The sequence below is a fragment of the Equus asinus genome, chromosome 7, assembly GCF_041296235.1.
Source record: "Equus asinus isolate D_3611 breed Donkey chromosome 7, EquAss-T2T_v2, whole genome shotgun sequence".
In the NCBI taxonomy this organism is placed as follows: Eukaryota; Metazoa; Chordata; class Mammalia; order Perissodactyla; family Equidae; genus Equus; species Equus asinus.
In genome coordinates this window covers 74,598,538-74,616,798 of record NC_091796.1, presented here as the reverse complement: position 1 = coordinate 74,616,798, position 18,261 = coordinate 74,598,538, and the positions used below count along the sequence as shown (strand labels likewise).

At 49.4% G+C, this 18,261-nt stretch overlaps 1 protein-coding gene across 2 annotated transcripts in view; it reads right to left on the bottom strand.

Moving 5' to 3' along the window:
• Nucleotides 1-11,432: 11,432 nt before the first annotated feature.
• Nucleotides 11,433-18,261, bottom strand: part of FNTB (farnesyltransferase, CAAX box, subunit beta) — a 65,643-nt gene continuing 58,814 nt past the window's right edge. The window contains exons 10-13 of one of the 2 annotated variants that reach the window (XR_001401499.3): nucleotides 17,297-17,408; nucleotides 16,348-16,462; nucleotides 12,788-12,969; nucleotides 11,433-11,820 (exon numbers count right to left, since the gene is read on the bottom strand). Coding sequence is in view for 1 of the 2 variants with exons in the window: in XM_014862612.3 (XP_014718098.1) it covers nucleotides 12,838-12,969; nucleotides 16,348-16,462; nucleotides 17,297-17,408 (359 nt within the window). In the remaining variant the exon portion in view is untranslated. Of the gene's footprint in view, nucleotides 12,970-16,347; nucleotides 16,463-17,296; nucleotides 17,409-18,261 lie in introns of both variants that reach the window. The other variant, XM_014862612.3, reaches the window with a different exon arrangement.

Below are 18,261 nucleotides of genomic sequence, written 5' to 3'. Positions count from 1 at the left end.
GGTGACTTTGCTCATTGGGTAGAAGTTTTTATAAAGTTTTAACAGGGATGGAGTTATCTGGGGCAACCTTTCTAGAATCTAATTCCTGCCCAATAAATGACCCTTGGAGAATTGGTAGCCTAGAGCTGTGGGTTTGGGTTTCTCCTGGTGATGAATGCCCAGTTCAGAGGTGACTGGTGTTCTCTAGGACCTTTCAGTTTCTAGAGAGTTCCAGTATAGTAAGAGGAGGCAGTAGAGCTGCGAAGGGCTTGAAGTAAAGGAGGCTTCAACAGCATCAAGTTAACTCTAGCCAGGCTAGGGACCAGCATCAGCCTGAACTTGTTTGACCTTGAAAGGAAGAGGATTTATGGCCAGAACAAAGCCCAGCTTTGGTTTTCCTGTCTGGCTGACAGGAAGTATCGCTGTTCCTAGACCAAGGGAGGGAGTGAAGTCAAATCAGTTCTTTGATTTGCCACTCGCTTCAGAATGGTAGTGTTGGGACCCCAGTCAGCTGGATGTCAAACCCAGAGTGCCTCTGTGGCTGATGGGAGTTGGCAGATGGGTCATGTTTGTACAAGAGGCAGCTTGTAACGCCATCAAACTCCCCCGGCCAAACCATGTTTGCAATGAGGACAACAAGGATGCTGAGAGAGCAGCATCCCATTTATTAAAGGCACTCCTTTTCAAGACAGGGAAGAGACAGGAATAAGAAGAAAGAAAATGGGAGTGAGAAATCAAGTGATCTCACAAGCCCTCGAAATCCTCATGCTTTCCTCCTCTTTTTCATTGCCCTTTCCTGTATCTCTGTGTGTATGGCCTTCATTAGAAATTCCATGTTAACACACACTTGGCGTGGTCAGGGTGGGCATCAGGACTGAGCTGTGGGGGAAGCGTGTTGAGAAGATAGAAGGAGTGTGAAGCTGGGCACCCAGTAGGCAGGGAGCAAACAGAAGAAGGGGCAGTCAGGCCATCACAGGGTTAAGCTATGTTCCTGAGAGCCAGACCCTGGCTCCAGGATATTGGCTGACAAGGGGTTGAGTTTTAGGCTTCTCAAAAGTGCACTGGAACAGTTGGAAGGAAAGGGCCACAATGGATCGCCGGTTCACCTGGGGAATCTGAACTGCCTGACTGGTGCGCTGAGCAGACGGGCAAGTGGTGGAGGGGAGGCGGTGGCCCTGTGAGCAGCTGTCTGGAAAGGAAGACAAGGTAAGAGACCTGGGCTGGAGAGTGTGCTGGCCGAGGGGACAAGGTCCTGGCTGAAGTCCTGTGTGTGTCTGGGAGGCCAGTCAGTGTGTGGCCGCCACAGGATACTGAAGTCTGCCCGTGATTTCCTCCCTCACAGCCGTGTTACTGTCTCTCCTCATTCTCCTCGCTGCCTTGTGCTCGGGACAGTCCTGCACAGAGCCAGGGAACCTGGAGATGTGCTTGGTCACTGCAGCAGGTGGCCTCACTGAGGGTCTTGTCCACCTCTTTCCCTTTCGCAGTGGTGAGCTTCGTATTTTCCTGCCTTTACAGTTGCCCCAAGGGCGAGGGTCTTTTAAATGGCCCAGGTTTTCAAATTCTTGATATGCTAATTCCATGTGCAGAGGAGCTACAACTTCAGCAAATAATTACCTCAGCTCACAGAGCTGTCATCTGAGCTGGGACAGGTTTTAAAAACAAGCCTAGTGGAGGAGAGGAGATGGAGCCCTGCACTGGGAGTGCGGAAAGCAGAGTTTGGTCTCTAATAATAGTGTGCTGTCTTTGATGCTTGGGCTCTCAAGTCAGGCGGGCTGCGTTCCAGATCCGAGCTCTGTCAATAGCCTGTGACGTGGGGCTAGTTCCTCCTCTCAGCTTCAGTGTCATCCAGGAGTGAGGAGGATAATAGCACTCACCTCACAGGGTGAGTGTGAGGATTAAAGGAAACAATGCTTCTAATGCTCTTGACCTCAGGACTCAGGGAGCACTCAGGCGCCCGCTGTCATTATCCACACGGAGTGTGTGACCAGGGCTGAATCTGCAGATGGAAAAATCTAGCTCCTGCAGCCTTCCCGGGGTGTGCGAGGGTAGACTTGAAGTCTCACAAATGCTTCCTGCCCCTGAGATGTGCCCTCTCCTCACAAGGCAGGGTGAGTAAGAGACAGCAGGGGACCCCAGGACTGGGCTCACACACTCTTCAAAACCAAAGAGGCCCCCGTGGCGACCTTAGATCTAGTGTCAGCCCAGGTGAGGCTCGGCCATTCCCTCCCTCCGCTATTCAGTGGCATCTCTGAACTTTGGCCACTGGGTAGCCTGCCCAGGCAGAATTGCTCAGCAGCCCCCGTGGTGGTGTTCACTTAAAGTGGGGTCCTTGGGCCATGCCCAGGGGTTCTTGTTAAAAGGATTCCTGGGCTCCTGCCCTTCTGACCTAAAGCAAAGAGCCAGAGTCAGTCTGTTAACAAGCTCTCCCAGGTCGTTCTCACGCACTCAGGTTTGACTCCCAAAAGTAAAATAACCCAGGGAACAAAAGGAAGCTGCTGAGGAAAGTGAACATAGCTGAGCTGAATGAGCAAAGTGGGTCTGAGGCTGGGTGCTTTGAGGCTGCACTGGAGAAGAGTGGGGGATGGGAGAGGGGCTTGTTACATGGTGCGGTGGAGAGGGCTGCCTTGATGGTGGTTGCCTTCTCCCGGTGGGGCTTGAACACTCTTGAGGGCTGGCCCAGGGCTGCCCAGCCATCCGCTTTTGAAGCCCTGAGCAAAAGTGATGTCATGGGCAACACCTGTTTTTGTATTGCGCACCAGCTGCCCTCTGGTCACCAGGCAGGTTTATACGCCAGCCAGAGCAAAGCTGTCTCTCAGGCCTGTTTGCCGGGCTCCATTCTGGACAGCCTCTGGGAAAATGAAACTGGAGCCTTTCTTTGTTCAAAACAGTTTCTCTAGCCTGAGGAGGAAACCCAGGCAGGGGAAAGGAGTTTGTCAGCCTCTGCATTGAACGTGCCCTGGAGAAACCATGCTGAGAATGAGGACCCTTCTGAAGCACTGCTAGATTGTGAATGGGCTGAGACGGGGTGTCCTTCAGTGTTTGTGGTTTACTAAGGCATGGGCTAATTAATATGTTCCAGACTTTCCCTGGGAAAGGGATAAACAAAAATAGTTCCTAGATAATTCCTCAGGTACAAAATCAAATTGGCCACATAACCCATTCTTGCCCAGGTTGGATAAGCAGGCCTAACCGTTCGCAGGACTGGAGTGACGGCCTCAGGCAGGTCCCCACATGATTTCTGGAGGCTCGCCCAGCAAACCGTCATCACCCAGCTGGCTGGTGTTGTCTTCGTCAGGGTCAGGGTTGGGCAAGGAGCCTGAGGAGCTTCAGAACCAGCGCCTGGGTTGTTGAAGTCACAGGCTCTGAGCCTGCCTGTCTGGGTTGGCTCTGGGTGATACCACCCAGGTTTCCTGAGGCATCACAGGACAGCAAGAGCACAAAACGCCACTGTGAGGCCTAAAGGCGTAAGCGTGAAAACCTTGAACTGTGCCTGGCGCTTAGTAAGTACTCAAATGTTAGCAATTCTTAGGTCTGTCTGCCATCGTAGATCCTGGGCTGTGCAACCATTTCTGTTTGGGTTTTGTTACACCCCATCCTTCAATGTATTAAAATCCTTAAAAGAAAAGGGAAGTAAATATGTGTGGATTACCAAAGGGTGGTAACAGACAGGCTTTTCTTAATTTCTGAAGGAACTCAAGCAAGACCATGAATATGTTACCATTTGAAAAAATCTGGACTTGAGAAATGAGATAGACGCTTGCTGGCTGGATCAGAACCATTAACCATTACCTTACTGGTTACTTCACCTGTTCGCCGTCCTGGTTTCAGCTCATATTTCTGTAATCCCTGGTGGTCCTCACTGTGCTAGGCACAGAGATACTGCAAGCCCATCTTGTGCCTGCCCAGCCTTTCCTGAAAGGCCTGGTCTGGATAGGGTCGAGCCCTCGCTTTTCAGCCTTCCCGTGCAGGGGCCCCTTGAGCAGAGTCTGCCCTGTAGGGTGAGGTGGGGACAGACTACAGCCTGTTTGCTCTGTGGTCTAATGACTGGACCCCAGGGCCCACGTGCTTCAGCTCACCCTGGCTGATTGTATGTGCTTGATGCATGCACACACACACCTAGCAGGATAGGCGTGTCTAGAAGAGAGCCAAACAGGTGGCCCTGGACAATTTACAACCAGCTGAGCGGGTTCCATCCTTCTCCCCATGCTGGATGCCAGCTGTACCAGCAGGCCTGCTCTGACTGCCAGGCCCCATTCAGCATTGTTTTCCTCTGATGTCCACTGCAGGAGTGGGGCCCTTGTCCACCTCCAGCCTTATCCAGCACAGTCTGTGCTAATTTTTACTAGTAAATTAAAGGCCAGAGAAAAAAAAAGAATAATAATCAAGGATCCAGTGTTAATAAATCTGTGCCAGAACCTTCCACTCCAATGCCGAATATGGTGAGAGTTTGAGTCTCCTACCAAGAAAAACAGAAACCTGATGGCTACCACGGCAGGCCAGTGGGGAGAGGCACACACTGTATAAGCCGGCTCCCGCAAGGGCCCAATGAGCCATGCAAAGTCTGGTTCAAGAAATAACCAAATGGGCGTGCAGAGCTGCCACCCACACCCCTGGTCACACGTCACCAGCCAGAGGAGTCCAGCTGGCAGTGTGGCTCCCACGCACATGCTGGAGAGCTTCATTGTTTCCTATCTCCCAGTGCCATCAACAGCTTGGAGGTGGCAGGGGCAGATCTGGGGCTAAAGGACAGCAGCTGACAGCTTTGGGCCAAAAGGCCACAGCAAGGCCAGCCAGCTGAGAGGAGGAATGTCACGTCTACAGCAAATACCTACTGGAAGGCTAGTGGGAGACTTCGCGTAGGGGATCTCTGTTTCCAACAACTCGACTGTGGTTCCCATCCAGGAAATGAGTCTAGGGCCCCCTTCTTTGTAGAGAGCTGCTACGGACACTTGGGCAGGTGTTTCTCACTGGAAGCTCCAGGAGGCCAGGCGCTGGTCTCTGTGCTTGCTGCTGCACCCCTGGTGCAGTACCTGACCTACCACGAGTACCCCACAAATGCAGTGGGCTCCAGCCCTCAAGTGTACGTTCATCTCTGTGCACTTTTAGGTCAGTTCTGGGGTTGCCTTTGCATGAGTTCAACTCACAGGTATGCACGTATTCTTGTGAGCCAGGCACTGCGGAGATTTGGGGCAGCTGATGAAGCCTGGGCCCTGCTTTCAAGAAGCTTAGAGTAGATGGAGACCAGCCTCGTGCCCATGGCACAAATGCACATGCCAGAGGAGTTGAGAAGCTGGGGCCCTCGAGGAGAGGGTTGGCATATGGGAGCAGCAAGGAACAGGGCCAGGTTATTACTTCTCAAGCTCTTGGTGTGCTCTCCTTCCTCCCTCAGCCTTGGGCTCCCCATGCAGTGTGCAGAGAGGCTGGGTAGAGGCTGCTGGTGCAGGGAAGGTGGGCCACTGCATGGGCTGGATCACCACGTTCCACCACGTTCACTGGCCGCCTTGGTATCCAGGTCCATGGCCGCTACTGCTCCCGAGGGAGGTGGGGAGACTTGGGTAGAGCCCAAAAAAGTGTTAGCCTTCCTCAGGAGCACAGCGTAGATCTCCGGGGTACTCATTTCATCATCACGATGGTCATCCACCTCACCAAGGTGCCCCTTGCAGCGTGCTCACCCCTGTCCAGCCAGGCACTGGTCAGCACAGCTGGGGAGCAGAGCCCCTGCAGCCCTAGGGTCCACCTAGCCTCCCCCTTGAGAGAGCTGTGACAGTGAGCCTGCTCTGACCCTGGCAGCTGAAGTCCCAGGCTGTTGTCATCCCCTTTGTCCCATCAGCCCAGACACAGCAGATGTGGCCCAGGTACAGCACATGGCAACATGAAGTCTCACATCCAAGGTAGCCAACACGCAGTACTTTCTATTTTGTAAAGAATTTAATGTGAGCAAAGGTTGAGAGAGTAGTATACTGAACCCCCATGAACCCATCATCCAGTGTCAACAGTGATCAACATGCAATACTTCCTGAAAGAAAGGCGATGAAAAATCCATTATTACTATTAAAAGTAAGAAAGTGTGAGTATGTCAAAGGGACACAAGAGCCAACTTAGAGAGCTCCTAATGGCCAAAGCTGGAACCATTTGAGCAAGAAAATAGCACAGTATTGGAACGTAACCCAAAGCATGGATTATAAATATTCATGAGTCCATGATGTAAATAAATGATTGAATAAATAAATAAATAAATGGAGAATAGACAAGCCTCCCATACAGAAGAATTCCAAATAATTTACACAGATACTGCACCCTCAAGGATGTGGGGCATAACTCCCCATTCCTTAAGTGTGAGCTGTGCACAGAGACTTCTTTCTAAAGGGTACAGTATGGAAAGGGGAAGAAAGCGGAACCTTCTGGTGGGGAAACCTGACAGACACCAGCTCAGCCAGATGACCAGGGCTCGCAGCATCAGTGGTGAGCCGTGTTGATAGGATGTGCCTTGATAGGAGGTGATGAGAGGGCACTGTACCTCTGTGGTCCTCCTCCCAAACCCAGAGCCCCAGTCTAACCATGAGAAAAACATTAGACAGATCCCAGTTGAGGGACATTCTACAAAACGCCTGACCAGTACTCCTCAAAACTGTCAAGGTCACCCAAAACAAGGAAAGTCTGAGAAACTGTCCCAGCCAAGAGCAGCCTGAGGAGATGTGACAACTAAATGCAATGAGGTGTCCTGGATGGGATCCTGAGATAGAGGGGCATCAGGTACAAAACTAAGGGATCCGAATAAAGTATGGACTTTAGTTCATAATAATGGATCAATAGTGTTTATTAGTTGTGACAAACCATATTCATGTAAGACGATGACAACAGGGGAAACTGGCTAAGGGGTATGTGAGAAGTCTGTGTACTATCCTTGCAATTTTTCTGTCAGTCTGAAACTATTTTAAAACAAAAAGTTTATTTTTAAAAATGCGTTGTTGTTATTTTGCAAGAGCTGTGTTTCTCCCGGGGGTTGGGGGGCAGACGGCAGGGCAAGTTTCCCATTAAGCTGGGCTGGTGATGAGCAGCCTGCCCCGCCTGCCTGGTTTTGTTCTTGCACGTGCTGAGAAGTAGGAGGGAGGTACATCAGCCACCTGGCACCGTCCTCTGAACCTCCTGCAACCAGCTGGTGAAAAGCAGAGGCAAGGTAGTTCTTTCGGGAAAGTGAAAGAGGATGTCCAGGAACCGGTTAGGCATGCCGGGCCGGGCTAGAGAAGGCTGGCCGCCATCCGGGCTGTGGTCAGCTCCAGGAAAGACTGACTCACCTCGGCCTTGCTTGTGAGTCACACAGCGTCACATTCTGCACTGGAGTGGCACACATTTGCTGCAAGGAGCGTCACTCTGTGCCAGGGACTTGGCAGAGAATGGAGGACAGTTAGACAGCTGAGCTGAGCCCTGTCCTGCTGTTGGCTGTCACCATCCTCATTCTGGTAAAAGACGGGGGCAGGCGTTCAGGGCCGCAGCCATCCAGCCCTGGAGGTAACCCATGCATGCTTAGCTCCTGTCTCCCACCCCCCAAGACCACCCACGTCACCCCCGTTAGAGCCCTGGGGTGGTGGAACCACATGGATGCTGGAGGCAGCAGATCAGGGTTCAGGGCCAGACTGCCACTTGAGAACTAGGAAACCTTGGGTGATTCACTGAAGCTCTCTGACCTGTTTCTCTAGTTGTGAAATGCAGATAACACACCTGCCTCACCCACCTCATGAGGTTGAGTCAGAGGTCAGATGAGGATAGGCGGTGGACCAGGAGGGACGCTCTTAGGCTTTATTGTTTGGGTGGACGTGGCAAGGGCGGTCAGTGTTCTTCAGGCAGCAGGTAAGGACCTTCATGGCCCTGGGGCTAATTTGGAATAGAGTTTTATACGTGTTAGAATGCTTTGGGTTCAAGTAATAGTAAATCCAACTCAAACTGGCTCACATAGCTGAAAAATCCAGAGGCCGAGCAGGCCCCAGGAGCAGTGTGATCAGGGTCCTGGCCATGTTTCTCAGTAAGTCTCTCAGGGAGTCTGTGTGTAGTGGCTTCTAAGGCTGGCTTCCTCCTAGCTAGGGAAATGGTTGTAGGAGTCCCAGGCCACACATTCCACCATCCTTAATAGGAGAGAGCTGCTCTTCCCTACCATCGAATGTCCAGGGCTTCTCTCTCTCTCTCTAGTCTATTTTAGGCCATATGCTTGGCTCTGAATCAGTCATGAGGACAAGCCATGCTGATTGGCTTAGGCCTGGGTTATTACCAAACCTGCAGAAATTATTAAAGCAAAGAAGGATGGATTTAAATGATTGGCTTAGGCCAATCAGGGCCTGGCCCTGGTAGTAGGAGGGGGAGTGAAACCCATGCAAGCCTTTCGGCTGCCACAGTTGGGGAGGGGAGGATGCCAGCAATGTCCACTACAGTGAGAGTCCACCATTGTGTAGAACAATGGTGACTTACTTCTCTAGCATCCATTTCCCGCTTTTGGCTACAACCCTAATTTGCACTGGGGGCTTCATTCCTTCCCCATTCTTAGGCCATGTGCTTCTGATGGAGCCCCATTTCCCACTCAGAGAAGCATGTGACCAAGATTTAGGCCAATCAGTGCACTGTAATCTCCTGGCCACTGGGCTGCTTCTCAGAAAGGCACTTGGCTTGATCAAACCCAATGAAATGTAATGATACTCACAGGGACGGAAGGCTGGGACAGTGCCAGCTGCCCTAGTCTGCTGAGCTTGAGGCTAAGAGGATATATAAGTTCTGGAGCTATCGCTGCTGCCATTTTACAACCACATGGAGAGTCCCTGAGGTTGGAGCTAATATAGAGAGACGGAGAGACCAGAGAAACCTACTGAGCCACTCAGCCAGCCAAGCTAATTCTTAAACATTTTAGTTTATGAGTCAGCACGTTTCCTCTTTGCTTTAAGCCAGTTTGGGTCAGGCTTTCTGTCAGTTGTAACAATATCTTAAATCATATAATTCTCTTTCCTGTTCAAAGGCAGTGAGTGCCCTGGGCAGTGTATATGGGTGGCTACAACGTTTGGTCCAAACTTTACTAAGTACATTTGTTGTCTGACACTAATATTACGTGGAAAGCACCCCAGCCATGAAAGATGTGGAAAGATGTTGAATGAATATAAATGGGATTTAGTCTAGATCAGGGGTAGGCAAACCCAAGGCCAAATCCGGCCCAACTCCCGTTTTCATAAAGTTTTACTGAAACACAGCCACACTTTGTCTATGGCTGTTTTGCACTACAGCGGCAGAGAAGAGTTGAGTAGTTGCTTGCAACGCCTAAAATATTTACTCTTTGGCCCTTTACAAAGAAAGTTTGCTGCCCCCTGGTGTAGATGGTGGGAGAATAAAATATTAGCAAAGTACTTCTCCCAAAATGAATACCCGTGTCCCCAAATGGAAGCAACAGAGTAGCCCTCCATCATAGGCATCTGTAGCCCATTCCCATCGGGTCCTATTACCAGCCTTAGGAAAGCAAACTTGTATTGAACTGCACTTATCCCAGTGAATGAGACACGTCCTATGTCTTTGGTAAGATTTGGCCTCTGCAGTGCCTGTATCTTAGTAGCCCTGGCCACAGTGTCTAGGAAGCCTGCAGGCATGAGAACATTCATTTCCCACCCTGGGCCTTTCCCTTCCCCTGAATTTGGATGCTGAAGCTACTGGCAGATTCCTAAGGAAGCCCAGTGACCCACTGCCATAAGGAGGTGGGATCCATGTAAACATGATGGGACTAAGAGACAAGGTCTTCAGTTTCCATAATGTAATGTCAGCATTGTTATCTGTACATCTGAGATCTGAAGCCAATGGTTTCCACTTCTGCCAACAATATAGTGCTCTCAGGGCAATCAGGGAGCTCCATTTTTAATTCCAGCTATCAGGCTCCTGCCAGAAGTCCAGCATAGACAGTTAATAATGGTGAAATAGCCAAGGTCATGAAAGCCACCACCCTGCCAGGGTTTTCTAAACACCATCTCTCTGCTAAGTTAAATCGCAAGGAAGCAACATACCAAGATCTAAGGTTCGTAATCCACGAAAGGCCACCAGGGAAGTGTTATTTAACATATGGCCTCTGCTCTCATGTGAGGTGTTCAGGAGAAGCGGCTTCATCAAGGATACTACTGCGTCGTCCACAACGCAGTGGCCAGACTCTAACCTGTGGCTTCTAACTCAGAAATGATAGCATGAAGAGAGGGCAGCTTCAGAATACTGGTGACTGGTATTGTTACCTCGGGGGAGTTTGTGCCAGCTGATCCATGAGACTCTCCTTCTGACAGCAGGCTCTGGCAAGCCTCCCAACTTACGTGACACTCAAGGTGGGTCTGAGATGGGTCCAAGGGGAAATTTGAGGCCCATCTGGATTTGGAGATCTGTGTAGTTTTGTATTTCTTTATTGATAGGGGAAATATTTATTTGGGGTAACCCACCTTGAATGCTCTATGTGTTTTCTACTTGAGGATCCACAAGATAAATCTGAGAATTTATCTCCCAGATCCACTTTGAATGCTGGAAATCCTCCAGACCCGACTAGGAGGAGAAAGGGAGTCTCATGGACATGCCAGTGTAAACTTCCCTGAGATAAGAATACCAGACAACAGCCCTGTCTTCTCCACCTGGCCAAACTCACCTACTCTTTGGGGCCCAGCTCAAATCCTCCCTCCTTGGTATAAGCCAGCTTAGACTGAAGCAATCCCTTCTGTGTCTTAATCACACCAATTATCACTGTGATTAATCTCATAATACCTTGGGGCTACTGGTGTCAGAGGACTGGCCTTTTGTTGTAGTGACAGGAAGAATGCAGTTCAGTATGTCGCTTTGTAGTCTGAACCTTTGCTAGTAGGGCAAAAATAGCACAGGGACAGGAATTACATTCCAGGATGTGGATTTGGCTTATGCTGTACCTCTGAGGAGACCCTCTTCTCTTCCATCTAGGAAGGTCAGGCCCCAGAACACCTGCCTTCTTGGCCTCCCTGGGGGGAAGGTCTCTCACCAGATGAGGAAGGCCAGGTGACCACAGGATTCCGGCCTGTCCCTGTGACAACTCCCTGCCTCTGGCCAAGATGTCCACTCACCCACTTGTTGCTGAATGCCTGCCTTGGGACTCAGGAGCACAGGCCCTGCTCACAGTCAGGTCGAGGAGACAGACACACAGACAGACCATTAATGTGTGCCGAGTGCTGGGACAAAAGGAAACTGAATTGCTCCCGGGAGCTTGGGAAACACAGAGCCTTTCCCACTCCTTAGGCTTCTGGGTCTGCAACTGCAGAAGGCATGTGGGGGCAGAACCCGAGACAGCCCTCTTTGTCATCACGAAGGCCCGTGGTCTGGAATCTCACACACAGGAGGAGACTGGCCATCTGGGAACAACTTCAGTAACTCCTAACACTGGGCGTTCTGAAGGAATTTCCTGGTACCAGTCACAAATGAGAGACATCATGGAAAATGTTATTCTTTTATTATTTCAAGGAGGTAATACACAGCCCAGTACACCACAGCAATAGGGAATTAGAGGCAGCAGCTGGCCAGGGTGTTTGAGAAAAGCCTCCTGGTGCATCTCCGAGCTCCATCTGCCCGCAGCTCACAGCTGCTTCCGTGAAGGCCAGGTCAGCGACACGGAGCTGGCTGTGACTGGAGCCGTGGACAGAGGACCCAACTCAACACCCCACTGACCGAGAAAGGGTTCCGTGTGGGCAGCAGAGGCCCTGCCAGCTGCACACCACGGGCAGTGCTCAGCCTGCTGCAGCCAGGTCTACACGGCTGCTGCCTTCATGGCAGCTGCCTTCACGGTAGCCAGCTTGTCTCCCACTTGATCTTCTTTCTGTGAGCCTGGAGTGGGCAGGGTGTGAATAAATCCTGAGTCAGAAATTAAGGTGAAAGACTTAGTAGTGTTAATACTCTGGGTGAGAAGACAACACTGTCTTTGAGGAGGGTAGGCTGGGAGTCTGGTGGAAGAAGGATGGAAACATGCAGAACGGGCTGCAGGCGCTGCCTGGAGGACGTCAGAGGGGTTTTTCACGGTACATGATGGAGTGGGGTGAGGGGGTGGGCACTGGGGCTGCTTCCTCTGGCACGCAGTTGAACCAGAGGTTCATTTTCCACTCATAATTGGTTTCCCCGGTCTAAGTCACCACACCTGGGGCCAAAGCAAATCCTGCCTGTGCACCAAGCGCGGCCTTGGAGTGATGTGTGGCTCAGTTCTCCAGTGTGGGGGAAGGCACTCACAACTCAAGGAGACCTTTCTCCCCCACCCCCAGCTCCTTTCCCTTGCAAATGACCAGGGTGGGAGGCTAGAGCCTCAGGTACCTCCTGGTGAAGCCCCACCAGGGTTATTTCTGGAGAATTCATTTTGGTGGGACCCAAAGCTCCCCACCCCTACCACTCAGCATGCAGCAGACTATTTCCACCCACAGGAGGGCACCTTCCTGGCAACTTAATGGTGCCATGCAAGTGGGAATCGCAGCAGTGACTCTGGGAGCTGTAATACTCAGAGACATGATTCATTCAATGTGACTGTCCGGGCTGGAGAGCTGGTGGGGAGGGGCTGCTTCTTCCCAGCATGCACCATTCCCCAACCACCCTGGCCAGGCCAGAGCTGGGCTTAGGTGCCACATGGACTGACAGATTTTTGGTTTGACAGGAGTGGAAAGAATTTTTAAAAAACCATGCCACTGTGTTCTCCAAACTCAGAGCCATTGGTTTTGTTTTTTTTGACAAGAAAAGACAAAGAACCATAGCTCCATGGTGGCCAAGGCTTGTGCCGCACAGAATGCAGTATGTATCAAAACGTATAAACCTTGGGCTGACTGGGGAGGTGGGTAAAAGAGCCGCGGGACCCCGTGTCCTCTAGTTGGTGGCAGGCTCTGCTGTTGCCTCATCCTCATGCTCCTCGAAGCCTGGGACCGGCTTCTGCAGAAAGTGCATGGTGGCCTGGATCACCTTATCTGGTCCAATATTGTACACAGGGTGAGTGGGCTGCTGCAAAGAGAGGAACAGATGCCAACGAATCAACCCCAGTGGTCCTTAGAAATGTGCACGGCCTTTGACCCACTAAACACACTTGCAAGGATTTAGCATAACAAATCGTCAGAGATGCTCATGGAGATTTATCACACAAGGCCCTAATGCTCAAGGACAGGGTACTGGTAAAAACATTTCATGGTACATGGGACACAAAGGAATATTATATAGCCATCAAAAACATGCTTTCAAGTATTTAATGATATGGGCAAATGCTTGTAATATAGTAAGTGAGGAAAACAGGATGCACAGTGTTATCCCAAACTTACTTTTTGTGCGTGTGTGTATGAGGAACACTGGCCCTGAGCTAACATCTGTGCCAATCTTCCTCTACTTTATGTGGGATGCCTCCACAGTGTGGCTTGAGGAGCCGTGCTATGCCCGCGCCCAGGATCCGAACCAGTGAACCCCAGGCTGCCGAAGCAGAGTGTGCAAATTTAACCATGACACCACCAGGCCAGCCCCGCAAACTTAGTTTTTAAAATAGTCTTTGTAGATGTGATGTGTATGAATAGGCAAAAATTGGACATCCACCAAATAGGAACATTGATTTGATTGTTTTAAATTGTCTTATTTATATTCTTATATATATTCCAATGATTAAAACAATGAACATGTATTCGTATTTATAATCAAGAAAAAGGATCAAACCCTATTACACAGTAAAGGTGTTAGGCCATATTTAAATTCTTTTATATTATTCCACTACATCACAGAAACCCAAAAGAAACTTTAGGTCTGAGACAGGGCATGATCCTAGGCCCACGTTCAGGACTGTCCCACTCGGGGAGGACGGAGGGGGAGACGTAACTGCAGGAGAGATTCCAAAAATTTAAGAGAATGCTATGAGCGACTTCACGCCAAGACATATAAAAATTAAGATAAAATGAAGAATTTTATAGAACAACATAAATTTTCAAAATTAACTCAAGAAAAAATTCTTTAAAACCTATGTGAATAAATTAAAACAATAATAACAATTGCTTATTCTGCTACCACCGTTACCCCCTCAAAATACCAGGCCTAGATGGTTTCTCAGGCAACGGTATCAAACGTACAAGAAACAGAACATCTCTAACTTGCACAAACTTTTTCAAAGACAAAAAAAAAAACTAGGGGAGGAAGATACCATCTAATTTTCTGAGGCTATGATACTATCCTGAAACACAAACTGGAAAAGAACAATACAACACAACAAAACTGTAGATCAATCTTTCTTATGAACATACATGCAAAAAATCTGACATAAAAATACTAGCCAAGAATACTAGCAAATTGAATCCTGCAGTGTATTAAACACACACACACACAGTGCAGACAAACAGACCAAAGGAACAGAAGCGAGTGTCCAGAAACGGAGTCACATCATATGCGGAAAGCTGAGTGTGACACCACGACCCACATTAGTAGGAAAGGATGTGAATGTCAACAAGTGGTGCTGGTCAATTGGTTATCCATATGGAAACAAAATTATATCCACCCCTTACCATAGACAGAAACCAAGTCCAAGAGAATTAAAAATCTAGATGGGAAAAGCAAAACCTTAGACTGTTTAGAAGAAAATATATCTGTGACCTCAGGGTAGGGAAAGACTTCTTAAGTAACCCTCCCTCCAAAAAAACCCTTAAAAGCCAAAAAAGCAAGTTAAATTGTTTACTTTAAAGTCTCCTATTTAACAAAAAAACACTAAAAAGAAAGACAAGTTTTTCTTTGACAAGACAAGTCACAAACTGGAAGAGGTTCACCCCACACACACACCACTGACAAAGGATTAGTATCAAGAACACACAGAGAACTCCCTCAAAATATGTAAGAAAAAGGCAAAGAATTAAAATTGCAGATTGGTAAAAAAAATGAGCAAAGGATCTGAGCTGGCAGGCAATTCACAGAAGACATAATACAAACAGCCAATAAACATCTGAGAAGATGCCGCGCCTCGCCAATAATCAGGGAAATGCAAAGCAAAACTGAGACACCATTTCACATCCACCAAATTGGCAGAAAGGAAAAGTCTGACTGTGGAGCCACTCGTCTCCATGCTGTGTGAGCATGAAACAGCACAGGGACGTGGGGGAGCGTTCAGTGCCACCGAGTGAAGGCCAAGGTGTTTGTTCCCTTCAACCCGGCAAGTCTCTCCCAGAGAAACACTCACACAGGCACGTTCACTAACAGTGTTTGTACCAGCAAAGCCCGAGACCGTCTCAGTGTTAACCAACAGGAGAGGAGAAAAATAAATTGGGGTACGTTCGTACAAGGAAATACCATACAGGAGTTTGAATGAATAAACCAGAGCAACACATGAACACGGATAAACCTCAGAAGTAGAATGGTCAGTGAGAAAAGCAATGCAGAGTAAGTGGTACAGTAGATACCGTTATAAAGAGTTTGAAAACATAAAACAACTACATACATGTGTAGTAATAGCACATAAACATCGTAGGCATGACGAATGTCAAATTCAGGACAGGGTTACGCCGGGGAAGGAGGAGGGTTGCAGAGGCGGCAAATACGAAAAAATGTTCAGACTTGAAAAAACTGAATGGCTGTTACTCTGATTTTCTCTGATTATTAATAAGGCTGAGCATCTTTTCATTCATCTACTGGCCATTTGTGCTTCTTCTGTTGGAACTATTTCGTGACAATCTACACAGGGCCCGTCATTTGGTGGCTGTGGACAGTCTTATTGGATTCTCGTCTAGGCTCAGGAGCATCTCCTGTGGCCAGGCTGGTCTGGGGCTGGATGCAGTGTGAGCATCCTGCCCACATGCGGTGACAGTTTTTGAGGGAAGCAGACAGAAATAAGTTAAACAGACACATTACAAATTGTGCCGAGTGTTATGAAGGGCAGGGACAGGGGGCTGTGGCAGAGTATTTTGGGGGTGATCTCATTTACAGACGGTGGTCTGAGAAGGCTTCTCTGGAGAGATGGCCCACAGGCCGAGCACTCCAGAAGACAGAGTCAGCCATACACTGAGGGCTGCGTGGCTGCAGATGCTGGAACTTACTGCCTCTGAGGAAGTTTCCTGAGAGAGGCAACTAATCCTAAGTGGGCCAGGTCCTAGACCCTGGAATAAAGGCGCAAAGCCGGGGTCAAAGATTGGAGCCCTCGCCTGAAACCTTGAGTTTGCCTCGAAGTGCATTTCCTCCACAGTCACATCCTCACGAATGGACTGCAAACCGAGGGAGGGTGGGACTTGGAGCTGGCCAGCCTTGTCCACACAGGAGATGCTCAGAGCCAGTTCTGCAGAGCAACAGTGGCTGCTCTGCTCTCCCATAAGCCCCCATCCTGGGGGACCCCATGGAGAAGGAGTGTTGAGCCCCCCCATCCCGCCTTACCAGAGCGTTTTCAGGCACACCGAGGACCACATCGTGCAACATGGCTCCACTGCCAAAGTGCTGGGCTATGGACAGGCCACTCAGGCAGTAGCAGGTGTGGTAGAAGTCCCGAGACCTGCAAGGATAGGGCGGCTCTGAGCAGGAACTCCTCTGCTCCCCACAAACATCCCAGCACAGCCCTAACAACGAAGGCAAGCACAGGCCCAGAGGCCCGGGAGGCACTCACTCGTCCCACCCGGCCCTCCACGTGGCTCGAGGAAGCCTGGTTTTCTCCAGCAGCCTCTTTCAAAGCTCCATCCTTCAGCCTGCCCAACAGTGGGAACTGTCATTTTAGAGTCAGTCCCTCCAGCTTCTTCTGGAAAGGGCCCTCCAGGGTGGTGCTAGTGCTAAATTAATATATTTCTCAAAAAAATACCAAAATGTCTAGAAATGGGCCAAATCCTTCCTGATAAACTGCAGGGGACCGGCCTTCAGCTGGGCCTCACCCTGGATGCTGACAGCAGGGTGTGTGCATGCAAGAGAACAGGACTGACTTGATTTCCCTTTTTCATTATGGCACTAAAGTTATTTAATCTACTCTGTAATAGGTGTCATGATTATAATCTCTGTTTGCAACACTTAGACGTTTTAAAATCCTGCATCCTGTTCTATTTAAATGTTTGGTTTTTTTAAAAAAGGAGGAAATAAAAGCTACCAACCTAGCAATCTGTTCACCCATCTGGGGAGGGGGTGCATGTCAGCAGAGGGAAAGGATGGGCCAGGATCGATGGCACTCGAAGTGGGTGTGCCCGACTGGGGTGCTTCCACCCACGTCAAACCAGCACTGAGCAGCTGGATGGAGAGGGAGCCCTTCTGAAGGTCGGCACCTGCTCCGTGTAGTTCTGAGGAGGCCTGAGGGGCACACCCTCTCCCCATTCCCAGCCCTCCCTTCCCAGAGAGAGGCACTCACTTGCCAGGTTTATCCAGCAGCCCCCCGGCGGGGCACTGACAGCACATAAGAATGTACTCCTGCAGGGCCTGCTGATGAAACATCCAGTGGCTCATGCTGAGGGCAGGGTCACCTGTAGAAAGGCACAGGATCAGTGTGGGCCCAGGCTGGTGGAGGTTCAGCAACGTCTCCATGACATCTCTGTAGTTTATTACCCAGTGGGAACAGTCAACATCTCCCTCTATTCTTCTTCAACTAACTCTGAAAATTACATTCTTGAGACACTTGATATCTTCACCCAAGTTGCACGACATGTCCCTTCTCCTGAACCTTGACGTGAATCTAAGAACAGCAGCTCAGTGCCACGTTCGTTTGACTTGAAGTGCACCCAATTACCATGGGTGACCATCTTAAACCACATCTCTGGCACAACTGGACTAGCTGTTTAGCTCAGGTTTCCAGACTGGCCTCTGTCACTGCTCCTGACTTGGTCCACAACTCCTTACTCGTGGCTTCTTAAGACATTTCCTCTAGCACAACTCTGAAACTTGTTAACCACACTCTAATTAGCTAAGAGAACTCTTAACAGGGGTAATAACATCTGTTTCTTCTACTTTCCTAAGCCTGAATTTAATCTATCTCCAAAGGGGATTCTCCAACTTTTCTCTTGGATCAAAAATTTTCCTAAAAAGCATTACTAGTAACTGCCCTCCTGCATCAAATAATATGGTAGCCCAGGCAGGAATTAGCAATTTTGGTAAGAATACAAAAGTAGTGACAATCAACTGGGCCTCTTCACTCTGAAGTTCAATCAGTATGGTCAGAGAATTCTGTGGTCACACAGTTACCGGGGGGGAGATGGATAAATCGCCAACAGACAGATGTGTGCAGAAATGTTTACATGGGAGTTGATTTTTAAAAAATACACATATAGGATGTGCATTAAGTCCTTGGTCGATTTTACACTTTGATACCTAAGCTACAAG